This window comes from Panthera pardus, unplaced genomic scaffold, assembly GCF_024362965.1.
Source record: "Panthera pardus isolate Hobbes unplaced genomic scaffold, ASM2436296v1 HiC_scaffold_1, whole genome shotgun sequence".
In the NCBI taxonomy this organism is placed as follows: Eukaryota; Metazoa; Chordata; class Mammalia; order Carnivora; family Felidae; genus Panthera; species Panthera pardus.
In genome coordinates, this window is record NW_026526654.1 from 8,992,074 (window position 1) to 9,011,630 (window position 19,557).

The window sequence follows — 19,557 nt, forward strand, 5'->3', positions numbered from 1 at the left end:
GACTCTCTCTTTGCCCCTTCCTGTTTGCTCTCTCTCTCTCTCTCTCAAAACAAACAAACAAACAAACAAACAAACAAAAGAGCTACCAAGTATACACAAGAGAAAGCAGTGCTGCTCTGAAAGAAAGCCGTGATTTGGAGATGCGTCTGTGAGTAATTCCGGGCCCAGTTGATAGTGTTATGTACCTTTTCTTTCTAGGTGAAGCCAAAAACCTTCCCACGTACCCGGGGCCAAACAAGATGCGAGACTGCTACTGCACCGTAAACCTGGACCAGGAGGAGGTTTTTAGGACCAAAATTGTGGAGAAGTCACTCTGGTAATGTCTGCTGATGGTTCACTGGATACGTTTCCCTCTGCAGGGGGGGGGGGCGCCCGGGCCTGGGGCCGCCGTCCACTGCTCCGTGTGCGTGGCCAGCTGGCACCTTCCCTCGAGCTCTGGTTTTCCGGGCAATGTGCTTCCACCTGGGGGCGGACCGCCACTGTTCCCAAGTGCTTGCGGCACCCAGGACTGCGTGGCACGGGGGCACGGTGCTGGTGGCAATGCCCACCTCCTGCGGGGACACATGCAGGCACCTCCTGGTCAGAGATGAGCCAGAAGGTGTGTACAAGCGCAGAGCACAAATCAAGCATTTTGAGAGGGTGAATATTTTTGTTTTACCACCTTCCTTTCAGTTTTCCTAGAGAGACATACCTGAGATGGGCGAGAAGGTAAATGCCCACAGGGGGCAAGAGGCTGGGGAACCGCTCAGTGATAGCTTTAGAGCAGGTCAAGGAGCAGGCACCTAACAGGCCTCACACCAAGGAGGCCACATGACGGCTTCTCAAGGTCAGGCGCTCAGGGTCTGTCATCGCTGGAGGGCTCGTTGGGACCCAGATGTCTGCTCAGGACTTGGAAGAGTTGCGTTCCTAACAAGTTCCCTGGGTTGCTGCCCTAGACCACACCCAGGGATGGGAGGTGAGGGCGCCCTAAAAGTCACAGCAGTTCACATTGGGGGCGGGGAGAGGGGCCCCCAAAATGCGAGTGTTAGCAAGGGCTGGGGTTGCGGTTTGTGGCCGGGGAGAAGCACACCGAGGCCGCTCCTGCACGAGTGTTTGTCATCACGCGGTTGATGGAGCAGAGAAGGATCCAGGCAAAGCCTGTCGTGTGGATCCCTGCAAACAGCTGGGATCTGAGAACGTGTTAGCAGATGAATTATATCCTTGTGTACTGCTCCTGGAGTGGGAGCCAGTGACACATCCAGACCACTGACTGTTGAGGATCTCCTGGCCCTGAAACTCGGGGACACCTTTCGTGCTCCGTCTGCACCAGGGCCACCAGCACTCAGGGCCGCCCTCGAGGCCAAGTGGGCGTGGTTGTTTCATGCAAGATTCTCTGCAGAAGCCTGAGGACTTTGTCAGGAGTCAAGTCCGGCTTTGGGGCTGATGGCGAAGGTGGTGCCAGGGAACCTTCAGGGTTATTTCCATTGTCCTGATGCCGGATAAATCCTTCCCGTGTTTACACAGCTGATGTTGGAGGCCCATGGGGATACACCTGGAAAGTTCCTGTAGTCCCGGGGAAGCTGGACCTCCCCCAGACCTGGACTGTGTTTGGGAGCCTCTGTTTTAGACAAGGCTGAGAATTGGAGTCACAGTCTTCAAAGCATTTCACACAAGTTTAGAAATAGAAATGGTGGCTTCTGACTTTGGTGACACTAGAGAGTGTGCTAGAGAAGGAAACGGAGGCCGAGAGCTAAATGAAAGTGATGATGTGGTAATATGTTCTGTTTGGAGAATCAGCCCTCTGAGAAATAGCCAGAATCAAGTGGTAACCCCCAAAATGGTGTCCCAAGAAGCCAGTGAGCTCTCGTGAGCTCATCAGAGCGTCCAACTCTTGGTGGAATGTTCATGCTCTCCTTACACACAGTTTCAACAAGCTTGGCTGTTTTTGTTTGTTTCTTTATTAGCTCAATGAGTATTTATCGAGTGCTTATCTAATATGCCAGACAAGGAGAGGGTGCTGTAAGCAGAAAGTGAAAGCTGATAGCAAAGAAAGACACCAACAGTATAATTCCAGGAGCTTAAAACATGGGTGCGTTTGGTCATTGAGTATCGAGGCAAAACCCTATTCACACTGGTGGGCCTTGTGAGCTGGTAGCCCGGAGTTCTCCTCTATGGTAGTTATTTACAAAAGGCAAATAAATCCACCCCATCCAAGAAGTTGGCAAGAAAAATTGCTGCCTCCACTTGGCACCAAATGTTTGAAACCGAAAATCAGCTGTCTTGTGAGTTTGCAGGCCTGAATCCATACTGTGTCTGTGGTCCAGAAACCTCAGTCCATGCACGTACATTACTGTAGTCCTGGATTAGTAGCTTGTGACGTCCACCGAGCTGATGAAAAGCCAGTCAAAGCAAATTCAAGCATATCCTTCAGTTCACACCTTAAAGAATCTTCGTCTGTGTTCTCCGAGGAGAAGATTCACAAGGAACACAAGAGATAAAGTGTTGTGTGTATTTGCTGAAACAATAGACCACAGAGTCAGACCTTTGAGTTTGCAGGTCAGCCAACAAAGTTTAAGGAATTTGAAGTAATCAGAGACAAGATTAAAAACAGGCACGGGGTGAGAAATGGTAAAGTGATGAACCAGTTTACAAAAGAACCAGGTAGAATTTCTAGAAATGAGGAAGACACGAATTAAAGTGAAAAACTCTGCATGAATACATAGCTGCTGAGACACAGCTGAAGGGAGACTTCGTAAACTAGAAGGCCTAGTGGAGCCGTACCCCAGGTGCACAAAGAAATGGGAAGGAAGGATGAAGAGAGGGTTAAGGACCAAACAGAATGGTGTCTAAACGTGTGTCCTGAGGTTTCCCACAGTGAGGGGAGAGAGAACGGTAGGAGCCCGCATGGGACAGCAGCTGGAACAAGACAGTATTTTAAGATTCCGGCCTGAGCAGCCGTGGCCGGAGGGCAGAACCCAGGAGCAGAAGGCCGTGTGTAGGCCTCTGCCGCTATCGGGGGCCAGAGGAAGAAGGCCCCAACTCCAACGGCGGCTGCCAGACAGAAGGAAGTGGGCACATTGGGCCATGAGCTGGTGATACCTACAGTCTGCAGTGTGGGCTCGGCCCGCCACACCCCAGGGGTAGTCACCTCCAAGGAGGTCCCGCCTCACTGCGCCGTGGCATCTTGCACCCCCAGCACGCCTCCACCAGGACCAGCATTTCCTCTCGGGTCCGATGCTTCAGGTGGCAGAGTCGCCGGGAAAACAGGAGCCTCCATCTGGTCTGTGAACTCGAAGAGCCAAAGGGCTTGGCGGCCTGGCCAGGCCTCATGCTCTGGAGGGACACGGAGCTCCAGCGGGAGTTTCCGCAGCCTCTGGGGCAGGTCAGCCTCGGGCTTAGCTGCTGCACAGCATGTGTTTGGACTCTGTAGGAAGTGCAGACAGAATGTGAGAGAGAAGGGGACACGTGTCTCCCTCCTCCTCCTCCTCACCAGCAGATGGTGGTCTCTGGGGCGGCAGCAGGCTGTGACCACACTGCGTGGTGTCCCCAGCACTCACTGGTGATTACTCAGCCGATTTCTTAGGGAGAGGGCCTAGTTTGTTCTTCTCTTTCCCTTTTCTTTCCTCTCCTTTTGATGTGGGGGAGCGGGGGTGGGGGAGCATCCGCTGCAGACCCGCTTGTGAGAGCGAAGGAGCCCTTTCCTCTGAAGGGTGGTTTTGGGCAAAGTTTCTTTCTTACTCGGAAAAAACCTTCCTGATGTTGAGAGCGAACTTTGTGTAACTTTTTAGGGTTGTGATTGTGTCATCACTTAAATGGCACCTCATTATCTGTTTACTGTGTACCTGAACTAAAGGCTCTAGGACATTGGACCGACTGGGTCCTGGACAGCACGGCACGTCTGCCGAGCACATCTTTGGTCCCGTTCAGGAGGGTCACCTCCTGCTTGCACTACAGGGGTGGGGAAGGTTACCCTGGAGGAAATCACCATTTTATCCAGTAGAAGGAGGGTACTGATGCTACAGGCACAAAAGAAGTTAAAAACAAGACCTCTTAAGTGCTGGGTTAGCCCACTCCTTTGCAAGAAGGTTCCACAAAGTGCTAGTGTCTTCATTGCCTTTTGTCGGTGTAGGTGATTACTGTGAGGGTGACACTGGCTCCCTTTTCCCCCAGGATGTGTGACAGCTCCTGGCCGGAGAGGCTCCTGATGTGAGCCTCGCCTTTCCTACCGGCAGCCCTCGTGCCCGCGGTGCTGAGCCTGTCCCCACAGCTGCTCCAGGACCCGGCCCTGGTGCAGCCACCTTCTGCCTCCTCTCACCTGCTCGCATTTGCGTCGCCATGTGAGGGGAAGGGGCCGACTGCACGGTCCTGGCCTGCAGCCCCCGTCTTGTCTTCCTGCAGAGCGGGGGCTCCGGTGGCCCCTTAACGTGGGAGCTGCCCACGCTCTTCGGGGTGGTAACGTTTGCTGAGTCGTGAGGGCAGGTTACAAGGCTGTGTTCCCCAAACGGTCTGGAATATATGGACATAAATGTCAATGTGGTTATTTGTGGGGGAGGGAGAGTGGGATTCTGGGGAGGTTTTTTTGTTCTTTTGTTTGTATACTTTGGTTTTGCTTTTTTACATAAAGTTAGGAGTTAGACAGTAAAATAACCACTTTCTGGAGCCAAGTGACAAGGTGCACTAGCTCGCTATCGCGTTGGCGGGCATGGGCGTGGTGACAGCACCTCACATCCTTCTTGCTGAGAACGTCCCAGTGCAAGATGGTGGAGTGGGTGCGTGTGTGCCTCTTGGGCCTGTGACCCGGGAGCGTCTTCTGCTCACCCCGAAAGGTACAGATTGCTCAGAAGACAGCACTGCAATGTGGTGGGGGTGACTAAACCAGGGAAGACCCCAGATGGTGAATCTGAAAGGGACGGGAAGGGGTCTGTGATTTGGGAAGACACACTTCATTTTCTATAAGTTGTCAGTAAAGACCAAGTTGTTGGTGAGCAGACACTGACTTTGACTCATGAGGCTACATGCGTAACATTTTCTCCTGATGTTTACTCTTATCTCCAATTTCTCCACTTAAAAAAAAAAGTTTTTTGGACATAAATGCGGACTTTAGGCCCAGACATTTCTTGCCAGCTGGAGTAGATCCTGGGGTGCTGCAGGCAGGGATCCTAACCCACCAACGGTCCTGGGGCACTCCAGGTGGGGAACCGTCCCCCGCACCATGGTCGGTCCTGGGGCGCACCAGGCAGGGAATCGTTTCCTCCCCTCACCTTCACCCGGTTCTGGGGCGCTCCAGGAGATATCTCTAGTTTGGGTCCTGGTGCTGCGGGAAGAGTGTGAACAGCCCCCTGTGTGTGTTTCCTGCCTGGTCCCGTGCCTGCCCAGTGCTGACCTGAGGCCCCTCCGGCCCCACCTGCCAGGCCAGCACCCTTGAGTGTCCTCGGTGTCCCTGTGGTCGGCAGTAGCCGCCGTGGACCCTTCGGAGCTGCACTGCCAGTGCAGGCAGTGACTGACCCAGGTGACAAGTGTGTGGGGTCCAGGCAGGACACTTCTGCCCACCCAGCATTGGGACGAAAACTGATCTGATTCTCTCCTTCCTGGTGGAGACGTAGCTCCACCCCTCCAGTCCCAGCAGCAAGAGTGCTGTGTGACCCCCCATGCAATGAAATTGCATGCAATGAAATGCAATGAATTGGCTTAATGAAATTTTAATCTAGCTTTCAGTTAATGATTTAACCACACGCACGTTTTATTAGCTGAATTCGGAGCTGTTTGGAGATGGGCTGCAGCCCTTTCTAGAAAACCTGCTCTGCCCACCTGGCTCCCAGTTCGTCCTGGGCCATGAGGTGGGCCCCACATTCCCGCTGGGAGCCCGGACCTGCTGCTTCTGGGTGCTCTGACCTTAACGGGTCTTCTCTGTGGCACATCCATCGCTCAGACTGTTATGAAGACCGTCCTAAGAATGGACGTCTCACAGAGTCACTCCGTGGCGTTCCTTATTCTTTCCTTCCCGTCTCCCCCAAATCTGCCAGCGACCCCAGCTGAGGCAGCCCTGCCCCCCCCCCCCGCCCCAACCCTGGACGTTAGGAAATTACTCAGGGACAAGCACAAGGTTTCCCACGGGTCCCAGCCGAGGCCCCGTGTGAACCGCTGGGCTGTGGGAGGAGCGGAGGGGCCACAGGTGGTTCCTCCTTGTTGAAGATTGGTCTGGAGGTGTTTTGTTTGTGTGTGATCCCTTGATGCTGTGAAGTTCCATCCGAGTTTCTCCTGCTGTTACTGAGGGAAAGAGCTCGTCACCCTGGCCAGCCTCAGAGGTGGGTGCCGCGGCACGCGTGACTTCCTCCGTTAGGCAGCAGCATTTAGGGCAAGCCGGGTCCTTCGGGCTGCTTTTCTGGAGCCCCGAGGCTGCAAGTGCGGGCTGACTGTGTGGGGCATTAATCGCACGTCTGACAGCTGCTGACCTTGGTCGGGGCAAAGTGGGGTCTGTGCAGAGAGATGCCCCAGGTTAAGACACTAATGGGAAGGAAGGGGAGGCTGGGAGCTGGGGCCCCTTTGAGTTCACCAGAAAGCAGATACTGTCCTGCCGGGCACACGGAGAAGGGCAGGGATGGAGAAGGCTTCAGTTTCCTTCTCTTTGCAAACACACTTCCACTTCTGCTGCCCGTGAAGGGGGTGGGGTTGTCCGGATGACCATGCCAGTGTGTCCTGGGCTGGGGGACACTCAGGGGAAGGGTACCGACGGCGAGGCCCGGCCCACTCACACCCCGCGTGGGTCTGCTGCCGTCCACCGTCCTGCCCCCACAGTGCCACAGCTGGTCTTTCTGAAAGGCCTTGCTGCCTGGGCGGCCTCAGCTCCTGAGGGCAGGGTCCCTCCCACGTTTCGGAAAAGGCGGGACCACACGCCCATCCTTGCCCATTGATGACCGATACTATTAACCACGTTGTGGTGTTTCCAGTTAATAAGGCATTTCTCACGTGCTGCGTGTCAGTTATTTGTCTCCTAAGCTGCAACACAAATTTGAAAGTTCTCAGTGGATGAATATCCTGAACACAGATGGGCGTTAAGAGAGCCTGGGCCAGAGGCGTTTCAGCGGACACACTCATGCTTGTGTGGCTGCTGTTGAGCCGGTGGAAGCAGCATGCTTAGTTTGCCATCAGACCAGACAGGTTTGTAAATGCTGCTGAGAATCTTGTGGGTAGGTGTGGGCTGAATCTGTCCCCACTTTCTAGAGGGGCGTTCCACACCACAGCCTTCAGACCGCGAGCACCCTTCTGCCGTGGGGGTCCTTCTCGGGCGGGTGGCCACCCGCAGCCGCCCCCCCCCCCCAACGACGGCAAGGCAGGAAGGCGCCCGTGCCCGTCAGGGTTGGCGAGGGCGAATCAAGCTGCTGTGCTCACTCACACCTCAGGTGCTCTTTGGCGACAGGCTTGTTATGTACTTGTTTGGAAAGTGGTCCTTGGCATGATATCAAAGGAAAAAGCAGACTGTGTATAAGGATGCATCATGTAATCCTGCTTCTATCTAAAAACATGCACCCCCATCTATATCTATTCATATATCTCCAGAGGAAAAATCTAGCAGGATATCCCCTATAATGCTAACTCTGGCTTTCACTTTCTGACTTCTTTATGTATTTTTAAAATTTTGGTTTTTTTAAAATTTTTTTTAACATTTATTCATTTTTCAGAGACAAAGCGTGAGTGGGGAGAGGGGCAGAGAGGGAGGGAGACACAGAATCCGAAGCAGGCTCCAGGCTCTGAGCTGTCAGCAAAGAGCCCGACGTGGGACTCGAACCCACGAACTGCGAGATCATGACCTGAGCCGAAGTCGGACGCTTAACCAACTGAGCCACCCAGGCACTCTGAAATTTTGGTTTTTTTTTTAAATTTTTTTTACATTTATTCATTTTTGAGAGACAGAGAGAGACAGAGCACAAGCAGGGGAGGAGCAGAGAGAGGGAGACACAGAGTGAGAAGCAGGCTTCAGGCTCTGAGCTGTCAGCACAGAACCTGACGCAGGGCTCGAACTCATGAGCTGTGAGATCATGACCTGAGCCAAAGTCGGACGCCTAACCGACTGAGCCACCCAGGCGCCCCTGAAATTTTGGTTTTTAAAAAAATAGCGTTATTGAGACATAATCCACATGCCATACAACTAACTATTTAAAATGTACAGCTCTGTGGGTTTAGTATATTTGGGGTTGTAGCTCACACCGCGGTCAATGCGGGACATTTTTGTCTCCCTCAAAGAAGCCCATCCCCTCTGCTGCCCCCCATTTCCTGCCGGTACCCTGCTCTCTGGCAGCCGCCAGTAGACTTTCTGTCTCCCCACATTTGCCTGTTTGGGGCATTTCATGCAGATGGAATCACACCGTGTGTGGCCTTTTGTGGCTTCTCTCCCTGAGCGTCATGATTTCAAGGTGCACCCACGTGGCAGCAGGTGGCAAATCGTGTCTCCTTCCCACGGCTGATGATATTCCCCTGTGTGGACTGAACCACACCTTGTGTATCCGTTCCTCTGTTGGCGGATTTTTGGGTTTCACTTTTTGGCTGGTACGAACACTGCTGTAAACTTTCATGTGCAAGTATTTGTGCGGACGTGTGTTTCCCCTGCTCTGGGCGTGGGGGTTGTTGGGCCACATGCTTACTCTGTTTACCGCTTTGAGGAGCTGCCACTGTTGGCCCAAGTGGTGCCCCGTGTTATGTTCCTGCAGGCAACATGTCAGGGTTCACACTTGTTCTCTGTCTTTTCAGTTCTGGCCATCCTCGTGAGCCTACTTTTGATTTTATAAAGCAAAATTCTCAATACAGTTTCATTCTTAAGAAGAAAAAGCTATTTCTTGCTTTTAGTTAACAGTTATAGGTAACATTCCTATCCACGAATGTGTGTGTTTTTTAAAGCAAACAGTTCAGGCCAAAGGGAGCAAAGCACAGGGCAGTTCCAAGAACATCCGTGTAAGTCTAATTAGGAATCAACACACGGGGAAGACAGTGTCTTTCCTGGGTGCCTTTGCTCCATTGGGGAAGGACAGGTGTGGTCACCGGGGACCTAGTACCTGCAGACAGAGCCTCGGAGCACAGGCCTGGGCTCTATCAGATGCCACCAGCCCCTCAGGAACACGGGCTTGCTGCCCAGGGCCGGGCATCACCTGGAGTGTGGCTCCCTGTGGCCTCTAAGATGAAGCCTGGCCCCGCGTGGCATGCCCGAGGGTACAAGGTGGGGTTCTGCACCACTGAAGGGATCTGTATGCTGCCCATGTGTAATGTGTGGTTGGTTCAGAGACCGTAATGACCTGGCAGCTTGTGTTAGACACTCATGTGGGTGTGGGATTAAAGATTCCTGCTTTGTGGCCCCTCACCCTGGAGAGGGTTCTCAGGGGACAGGGCCAGGGCAGCCACGTTTTCTCCAAGCCTGTGCAGGTAGTTCTGACTTGCAACCTGAGTGAAGACGGCTCCATGTGGAGAGCAAACACCAGAGTCCCACACGCTGGGATTGGGGGCCCAGGCCAGGGCACTGACCTGCTCCTTGCTTCTGCCTCATGTCAAGCATGAGCCTGGGACAGGACTCAGGCAGCCTGTCCCGGCCATGCAGAGAGGACAGAGGCCTGACCGCACCCTCTGCCCCCCCCCAAGGGGCTGGTGCGTCCCCAACCTGGGGGGCTGGCCTGACCGCACCCTCTGCCCCCCATCCAGGGGCTGGTGCATCCCCTACCTGGGGGGCTGGCATCAACAAACCAACAGTCGTGGGTCTGTTTTCCTCATGGGGTCTCCTTCTAGCCCCAGCACGGACCCATACGCTCCATCCTTCTGGGGCCACCGGGCCCTGCTGAGCTGATCCCAGGGCCCATATGTTCCATCCTTCTGGGGCCACCGGGCCATGCCGAGCTGATCCCAGGGCCCATACGCTCCGTCTGTCTGTCCTTCCATGCTGAGCTGATCCAACTACGGAGTGAGTCGAGATGAGGCCCGTGAGCTTCAGGAGCTGGGTAATTTTGACTGACGTGTCAAGTGCCTGTGTTTTAGGATATTTCATTATTTCCTGCTGGAGCGGAATGGTAGGAAGCAGACACCAACTGAGCCACATGGAACCATGGCACATCGTGCCACAGAAACACCATATCCCAGGGGTCTGTGGCATTGGTCAGTTCTGAGAGGCACCATCTTGTTACGGCTAATTAACGTGTGAGCAGTCCTTCCTTACGCTGTCTGCAGGGGACATCTGACTTCAGAGATGCCTAAGCATGGGGTGGGGGTCATCTCAGGACTGGTGATGAGTGAGCTGACACCGCCCCCTCCCTTTTTCTCTGGGGCACGTCTGTGTCCCTCCCCGTAAACTTCCACTCCGGGCACCACTGTCCCTCTTCACCTTTCCAGCTTGAGCAGGAACGAACGTGGCTCGTTTTCTAACCAATGTAGCATGCTGTTCTAGCTCTTCCTTGACTGATTATGTTTCCTGCTGTGGACCCTTGCCATGAGCGTGCGTGGGGTGGACACACCAAAGTCCGAGGCAGCTGTGTGTGTGCTGTAGTGATCTGCTGACCACCTTGTCAGCAGCTGCAACCGGCCTGGTGCAGGGCTGTTTTCAGTGTACGTCCTCTGTCCGCAAGCCACATTTGCTGACCTCAGCCCTGCCCACCCAGAGCACCTGGGGTCTGTTTAATGACAGGGCCTCTGGCTTTCTGCCCAAAAGCCACTGAGTGTCCTGCGCAGTGACTCACGCACAGGGTCTGTGTGGAGGCTCAGCTTGGTGGGCAGGGGTCCTCTCCCCTGTGAGAAGTGTGGGTTTCACCCCGACTTCTGGGACAAAAGGGGCGTGGTCTGAAACTGGGACGCCGAGTTTTCCTTGAATGCATAAAGGGGGCCTGCCAGCTGCTGCCCCAGACACTCAGAGTGTCGCAGCGGTCCTGGGCACACACAGTGGGCGCAACTCTTACTGCGTGGAGCTCTCCGCCAGCATAGCAGGCCACTCGCGCAGTGTGACATGTAAAGGTGAGGTGACACACGTGTGCCCTAGGCTGGTGCTCAGTCTTCAGGCTCCCACACCTGCCGGCAGATAGCAAGGCCGCGGCTCCCACAGTCTAACAGAGCCCATTCTGTTTATTTCTCAGCCCTTTCTACGGAGAAGACTTCTACTGCGAAATTCCTCGGAATTTTCGGCACCTGTCATTTTACATTTTCGATAGAGATGTTTTCCGGAGGGATTCCATCATAGGTAGGTACTGAAATGGATGTTTTCTTCACTTCTTCTGCCTCTTCTGGATGGGATCTCATTCTGGCCAGCCACCAGTGTCTCCTCCAGGTCCTCTGCTTGGAGCCAGCAGTGCCCATCAGCATTCTTGGCCTGGCCTCTCTGGCCGTGCAGAGTGGCGGTGGGGAGTGGCAGTGATCACGGGGCTGGCCTAGCTTTGGCGAGGTGGCTGGGGCAGGCCTCCCACGTCCCCCGTGCCCTGGATGGGCCTCCTGAGTCCTCTGTGGCATGGATGGGCCTCCCTGGATGGGCCTCCTGTGTCGTCCGTGGCAGGGACAAGCTGCCTAAGTCCCTCCTACCCATCGGCGTGTAGAGAAACTTCACACCATGAATTCACATGGCAGACACCAGGCCACACTGGCAAAGGCTTCAGAACTGTCCTTCAAAGTCAGGGTACAGAGACCCCCTAGCCTGTCCCCAAATGACTTCCAAGGGCTCCTCTGAGGAACCAGTGTATAGAGGACACCTCCCACTTCCCCAGGCTGTCCCTGTCCCTGACTCTTGACTTCCTCCACGGAGATTGGGATAGTACTGGGGCTCTCAGAGGCGCGAGCATCTCGGGGGAGCACTGCTGGAGAGGAAGGAGGGCCTATCCAATCAAGAGGGTACTTGTCCCAGGAAGACCCTATTCATGTTCCTGTGGCACGAAAACTAGGAATTGAGAGGCTAAGTGTGGGCACAAGTGTAGTTTCTGAATTCCAGGCCCCATGTGATGCCCGTGTTGTGGCCATGGCTGCTCCTGGGGCGGCGTTTGGGGGACTTAGCTCTGCAGTAGAGCATTTGAATCATGGAGTGTTCATGCCTCTCTCCTGCGCTCTCTTGGGGCATCCGGCTGCGGAGAAGGTCACCTGCACAGCCAGTGAGGGGTATTTCTGTCCCAGCCAGTAGCCCCGAGGCAGTGGTGACCCCCCCCCCCCCCCCTCCGCAGCCTCCGGCCTCATGCTGTCCAGCTGCCGCCCCAGCTGGCTGTTTCTCTGCTGCGTCCTTGGTGCCCAGCCTTAAGTGTGGCTGCCCCACAGCCCCCTGTGGTTGTCATGCTGAACTGGTGGTGGCCCAAGGTTCCTCATCACCAGGTAAAACCCACACCTGCCCCTTCCTCACCTTCCTGACTGACCCACTGAGACCCAGTACCCTGGAGTACCCTGGAGTCCACTTTTCTCCCATCCCAGGGGTGGCCCCGACCCCCTGCACTCTGCTTGGACCATGGCCGCAGAGCTTGCCTCTCTCTCCCTCCATCCTTCCGTTCTCCCACAGCTTCCAGAGCTGCCCTTTCTTCATGCCGGCCATTGGCACCTCCTCCCTGTGAGCAGCTGACCACTGGCATCCCTCTGCACCTACGAGAAAGCTCAGGACAGTCTGGACCCAGTCTCTCCCTAACATCCGGCTTTGGCTTGGGAGACAGTCACCAAACATTTGTTGAAAGACAATATAACATACCTCCATACGTTATATTTATCCCATTTTAGAAATTCAGTGTTTTATAGACACTCCCCCTCCTGAAGAAACCCTTTTCTGGGGCTACGTGCTTCCATTGTAGAGCCTGATTAATATTTAAAAAAAAAAAAGGAAGAAAGGAATAGAAAGGGAGGGAAGGAGAAGAAAGGAGGGAAGAAAAAGAAGGAGAGAAGGGAAGGGAGGGAGAAATTGTCAAGCTTGTAGCTGTACTGCTGGATGTGGCTCAGAGAGGAAAGTCTGTACTCCGTAGCATGCATTGAAGACCTTTCGTAATCTGACTCAAATTGTTATCTGGACTAAACCTCTCAATGTCCACAGGAGCCTCTCTGTCTCCATTCACACACACAAGCATGGCCCCCACTGTGCATCCACACAGACCACCACCATCATGGGGGTGCCTGCCACACCTTCCTAACGCAAGAAGTCTCTAAACGCACCTCCATTTCCTGACATCTGACTAGCCTGTGGTGATGAGCTCGTGTGCAGCCTGTCTTCGGGGGCTGAGCCTGAAACTCCCTGGTTTTGTGGGGCTCCTCAGCTGATCCTAACAGTTAAAAGGAAACTAACACGTATTGGACGCAGGTACATGCCAGACACTGTGCCAGTATTTTCATGGGCATAACCCCTGGAAGTAGGTACCACCTGCACTTGCTAAAGAAGAAGCAGTGGGCTCAGAGAGGGTAAGATACTTGCCTGAAGATGCACAGCTAGCATGTGTGCTAAGCATCTCCTGTCGTTTTTGTAGGGGAGTGGTTACCAGTGTTAGCAGAGGCATGGGAGGAGGGGGTGTGTCCGCACCCGCTTTGGTCCTTCCTGCCAAAGACCCTTTAGTGGGTCTCCTGCGCGTCACCCCAGAACCTGCTCTCGCTCTGGATCCCCTTTTCATCCTGCTCGTGTGTGATAGGTCTTCAGTCTGAGCATCAGATGTCATCCAGTACCCAGAGGCTTCCCAGATGGTTTCCGTGTTGACTCAGATTACACTATAATGAAGAAGATTTGATTTATCTTTGGAGACATAGGAAAGCTTTTTTGAGTGGTAATCTTAAGGATAAAAAATTATATTTGCACATTTAAATTTTTTTTTAATGTTTGTGTATTTATTTTTAGAGAGAGAGCAGGAGCAGGGGAAGGACAGAGAGAGGGAGAGACAGAATCCCAAGCAGGCTTCATGGCAGCATGGAGCCTGATGCAGGGCTCGAACTCAAGAGCTGTGAGATCATGACCCAAGTTGAAATCAAGAGTTGGACTTTCAACTGACTGAGCCCCCAGGTGCCCTACTTTTGCACATTTCAACCAGAGAAACTGCTCAAATGGTTGTTGGTTATGTCTCCTCAAAATAATCAAATAAGCTGTTTATTGATATCCTCTTTAAGGCATCTGCCATTAAAATTTTTTTTTAATATTTATTTATTTTTGAGAGAGAGACACACACAGAGCATGATCAGGGGAGGGGCAGAGAGAGGGGGACTCAGAATCCGAAGCAGGCTCCAGGCTCTGAGCTGTCAGCACAGAACCTGATGCAGGACTCGAACCCATGAACTGCAAGATCATGACCTGAGCCGAAGTCGGACACTTAACCAATGGAGCTCCCAGGCGCCCCGGGCCTCTGCCATTTTTAAAGGTAACCAGCAGCATAATGGCTTAGCAGTCTTGGTGGCGTTGAAACTGCTATGTCAGCAGTTGGATGTCGATGCCCCGCCACCATTTTTGCAGCTGTAGAAATAATCAACGACCTGGGTCTCCAGGGAGAGACTAAAGTTAGGACTAGTGATTATGTTGTTACCACGATGAGAGTATAAATTCATGCCATGGGATCAATCACAGTGTCACTGACTTCTTGGGGTTTCTGATGTCGGGTCTGATGGCATCGCACACCTGGAGGAAACCGCACTCACCTCCAGGCTCCCTGGTGCCGCACGTGTGTCCCGGTGGAGGTGCCCACTGGAAACACATAGTCCAGACTCTGGAGCTTAATAGCGAGGGCTGATTACAGAACCCAGAGCTGCAGGAGCAGGGTGCCGCGACCTGGTCCAGGTGTCCTCCCTCCAGTCCACCCTGTGCCCTTGTGGGCTGAAGGTCAGCTGCAGGCGAGAAACATCCAGAGTGGGTTTGGGGGTAACTGGAAGTGACCTGCGCGGGAGGGTGCACATCGGCTGCGATCCCTCCATCACATGTGGTCGGCAGCCTGGGGTTTCCTGGGCCAGAGAAGGTTAGCACCAGAAGGAGTTGATATCAGGCAGGGTTTCCAGCCAGGTGGCCTCAGTGTGTTGAGGGGCCGTGGTCCAGTAGCTGCTTTCAGTGCTTCTCGTGCACAGCGGATGTCCTTTAACCGGGATGCGGCTGCTAGACACACTGAAGTGTGGCTGCTCTCCTTTGGGCTAGAATTGCACCAACACAGAGCCGTCCTGTGGTGCAGACCAAGGCTCTGAACGGCATTGATGGTTTTGGTGACCAAAACAAGGAAGTGTGTTTAGTCCATGCTACTTGGTACGGGGGATTCTAGTGAACGGTCCCTGTGCCCCTTGGATCGCTCCTGGGCTCCCCTTCTCCCCCTCCACCCACCCAGCCTCCAGTTAGGTCTGGGCTGGCAGGATTGGGAGGTGGGGCAGAGGCTGGGGCGTTCCCCACTCTCCAGCCTCTGGCTCTGGTGGCCACCCCTGCCCAGGGTCCTCCCAAGGCCCCTCTTCCTCTGGGGGACCTGGCTCAAACCACTGTCTCTCCAGCTGTCCCTCCAGCCCAGGACTGGCAGCAGCTTCCTCCAGATTCTCTACCAAAGGGGAGAGGCAGAAACAAGACCTTTATTCTTTTGTTTATAACGAGGTTTATTGAAGTATAATTTTTATGCGGTGCAATGCACCTTCTTCAGGCATGGAGTCTGACAGGTGTTGACAGCCGTGTTAATGGTCCACAGTTAAGACTTCTTTCCATCCCCCAGAGCTTCCCTGCAGCCTCTTTTGACGCACTCCCTATACCCTCAGCGCCCCCAACGAAGCATGTGGCATCTATTTCTACAGTCTTACCTTTTCCAGAGTATCACACAAATGGAGCCACACAGTACGTGGGCCGCCATGTCTGGCTCCCTTCATCTAGTATGCTCCCCTCACCTAGCATCCCTTTGTACACATGTGCTGCTATTTACCACTTCAGCACTGGATGGAAGTGAGGGTTGTTTCCAATTTTTAGTGGTTGTGAATAAAGCTGCTGGCAACACTCTTATCGTTATACCAGGTCTTTATATTGACACGTGTTTTTGTTTCTCTTGGAAGATTCCTAAGAGGCAGATTGCCAGGGCGTCTAAGTGTTGAAAGATGGCAGAATTTGCCATCCCCAAATACACACTTTGGCATAAGGATTACTTTGAGCTGAAGGCAGTTGAGAATAAGCAGGCACAAGAAAAGATCTCCAGCCTGCCCTAAAAGTAGGACATGAACTTGCCAGAAGTTAATCACCGAGATGACCCTAGAGTTAGCTTCAAGGTGACACCAGAGGGGTCTACATGACACCCTTTAGTCCACTCACCCCTTGTTGCAGTTTGTGCCCTGGAAACCTGAAGGCCTTTCCTTGGTGTCTCTTCTCTGAAATTTGTCATTGTTTCAGGTTAAGATGTTGCATTAGCACAAGTGCCTGTGCACTGCTGAGTTTCCCCCATGTAGATCTGAGAGACATATTGGTAAACTTCTGTTTGTTGTTCTCTTGTTCATCTTTCCTCTGTTGCAGAGCCCTAGAGAACCTAGAAGGGTAGGAGGAAAAAGGTTCCCCCTCCGCTGTGGTGTGTGTCTGCCCCTGGTAGAGACTGCCACACCGTGCTCCTCCGTGACTGTGCCATCTTGAATTCTCCGCAGCTGCGTGAGAGCCTCAGGAACCACACAGCCTCTCCACACACTCAGAGTTGGCACTTTTAATTTTTAACCCATTTTTGTCATTCTAATATGTGTGTAGGATCTCACTGTGGTTTTTACTGCATTTTCATGATGAAGAATGAGGCATGTTTTCATATGTCTACCGTCTATATCTCTTCTTTGGTGAATTGTCCAAATCTTTTGCCCTTTTAACTGGGTTGTTTTATTACAGAGTTGTTAAAGTTTTTTGTGTATTCTGGATACAAGTGCTTCATTGGATCATTTGTTTTACAAATATTTTCTTCCCTTTGTTCATTTTCTTACCAGTGTCTCTTGAAGGCCAGAAGTTTTTAATTTTGATGAAGTCCAGTTAGTCAAAATTCTTTCTTTAATAGTTTATATTTTTGATGTCATATCTAAGAAATCTTTGCCTACTCCAGGGCTGTGAAGATTTCCTCCTCATCCTCCTCCTTCTTTTTTGTAGAAAGCTTATGGTTTTAGCTCCTACATTTACATCTATTCCAGGTGAATTGCACACGTGGCACAAAGTTCATTTTTTTTCTCATAAATGTCGGGTTGTGGCACCCTCGTTTGCTGAAGGACCATCCAGCAATGGTTTATCCATTGAGTTACCCTGATGCCTTCCTGAAAACCACCAACTTCATATGCACGGGTCTGTTTCTGGTCCTCTGTCCTGGTCCGTTGGTCTGTGATCCTTGCCTGGCCCTGGTGCCCGCTGTCTCGGCGCCTGTAGCCTCAAATCCAGTCTCAAGTCAGCGGTGTGAGCATGTCAACTGTTCTTTTCCAAACTTGTTTTGCTGTTCTAGGCCCTTCGAGTTGTGACTCACATTTTTTAATCCACTTCTCAATTTCCAACACCACTGAGATTGTGTAGGTGTGTAGATTAATTTGGAGGAGAATTAACATCTTAACATCTCTTTGGACCCTCTAATAGAGCACATGCTTGGTCTTCTCTTAACCTCTCTCATCAGCGTTTGTGATAGGTTTTCAGTATATACGTCATATGTATAAATACACACACACACACACACACACATATGTGTGTGTGTGTGTATTTATCCTTATGTATTTTATGGTTTTGATGGAGTAGACAAAGATTTCTTAGGTAGCACACCAGAGGCACAAGCCATAAAAGCATCATTTTGTGAATGGTACTTTTTTTTTTTTTTATTTCAATTCTTTTTTGAGAGAGATAGAGACCAAGAGGGCACGAGTGTGTGAGTGGAGGAGCAGAGGGAGAGAGAGAATATTAAGCAGACTCCACATTGTTAGTGCAGAGCCCCATGTGGGCCTCGATCTCACAGCCCTGAGATCATGACCTGAGCCAAAATCAAGAGTCAGACACTTAGCCAACTGAGCCACCCAGGTGCCCCTTTATTTCACTTTTTGTTCTCATTGCTTGCATGCACAAGTACAATTGATCTTTATGTATTACTTTGCATTCCGTGGTTTTGCTGAACACACCTGTTCTACTATCTTTTCCTATAGATTCTGCAAACATTTCTTCCTTTCTAGGGTACGTGCCCTTGCTTCTTTTTCTTGCCTCTGTGCGCTAGCTAGGACGCCGGGGTGAACTGGAGTGATACGAGCAGCATCCCTGCTGCCGGCTCATTTCAGGAAGCATCTGTCTGTCCCTCATTAAGTCAGCTTAACCTTCCTGCAGGTTTCTGTATCCATCTTCCGCCACGTCCTCTCACCCTCTGTACCAGGTTCTCTGCGTCACCTGCCCTCTTGTGCCACCTGGCATATGCTGTGTTCTGAACAGACCCTCACAGATGTAGCACCCCAGAGAGGAAATAAGCCTGGACTTTTTACTGTGTTAAGGCAGGCAGCACCACCACTGTGAGACAGCGAGGCCCAGAGCGGCTCAGTGACCTTTTGCTGTCACTCAGATAGATGGGGACACATTTAAGTAGATATTATAGTTTGTGGGTTAGGTATTGTCTCCAAACGGCACTTAGAAACTCTAATATATGTGTTTAAAAAGGACGCATTAGTATACTTCTGTGTAAGCCTGGATGTGTAAGCTGTAGGGTTCACGTAAGCATTAAAGACGCGGCTCTTCCCTGTTCCGACTAAAGCTCATAAAAACATTGCAGTTACTTAAAATTTCAAACCTCACACGTAACCCTCCCATCCAGCTGCACTAATCACAGTCTGAAGGTTTTTTTTTTTTTTCAATGAAATATATTGCTCAATTCAATTCCAAGAATTGTTTTCACATGGCTTTATTCCATGGACTCAGAATCACATTCCCGTGGCGAGGAAAAGGGATCGGTCTGCAAGAGCTGCAGAGAGGAAGGACAGTGTTTTCTTGCCAGTCTGCCTGGTGGCCGTGTGTGGGGGTGGTGGGGGGTGGTCGGAGGCCCGAGACCCAGCAGGCCAGGTGCTGGGGGCAGGGAGGACCGAGGTGGAGAAGGAGTGGGGGTCCCGAGGGAGCCATCCTGCCCCATGACGATGCTGCTGGAGGGGATCCCATGTGGCCTGTAAGTTGGGCTTCTGTTGCATTTCTGTAGCGCCTTTGTGTGCTGCATGTCCCTGGCTCTGCATCTGCCTCTCGCCGTCTGTCTTCTCCCTTCCGTGGCCACCTGTCAACTGCCAGCAGTGGCTCTGATATGTTGTGCGGTCTGTGGCTGTGCAGGGTCCTCCAGGTGAGAGCTGAACCAGTGGGGTCCAGGTGGTCAGTGGCATTGCCACTGCATCTGCTTCTCGGGGGGCGGGGGGACAGTGGTGCTGGCCGTGCCAGTGAGCCCAGTGGCATGATTCCAGGGTCTTTCCCAGGGCTGTTTTCCGGCTGGGAGGTGCGAGGTGCTGTGACCTTCTCTTTGGGAATATGGAGCCACACAAATATGCCGAAATGATGAATGGCCAATGGACGGGTGCATGGGGGCTGAAGGTAGCAATGGTGGGAGTCAGTTGTCCCAAGTCCCGAGGGCCCAGCCCTCTGGCACTTGGACAGGCTTCTTGGCACGTTTGTTGCCTTCCAAGTACCCCTCTGTGCCCAGTGGGTAAGTCTCATGGGGT

At 52.5% G+C, this 19,557-nt stretch overlaps 1 protein-coding gene across 3 annotated transcripts in view; it reads left to right on the plus strand.

Moving 5' to 3' along the window:
* RASA3 (RAS p21 protein activator 3) overlaps nt 1-19,557 on the plus strand; it is a 119,771-nt gene that overhangs the window by 49,031 nt on the left and 51,183 nt on the right. For 2 of the 3 annotated variants that reach the window (XM_053907271.1, XM_053907258.1), the window contains 2 exons: nt 199-316; nt 11,079-11,182. In XM_053907271.1, coding sequence (XP_053763246.1) covers nt 240-316; nt 11,079-11,182 — 181 coding nt within the window. In that variant the 5' untranslated portion in view covers nt 199-239. Of the gene's footprint in view, nt 1-198; nt 317-11,078; nt 11,183-19,557 lie in introns of those variants that run through there. The other variant, XM_053907294.1, reaches the window with a different exon arrangement.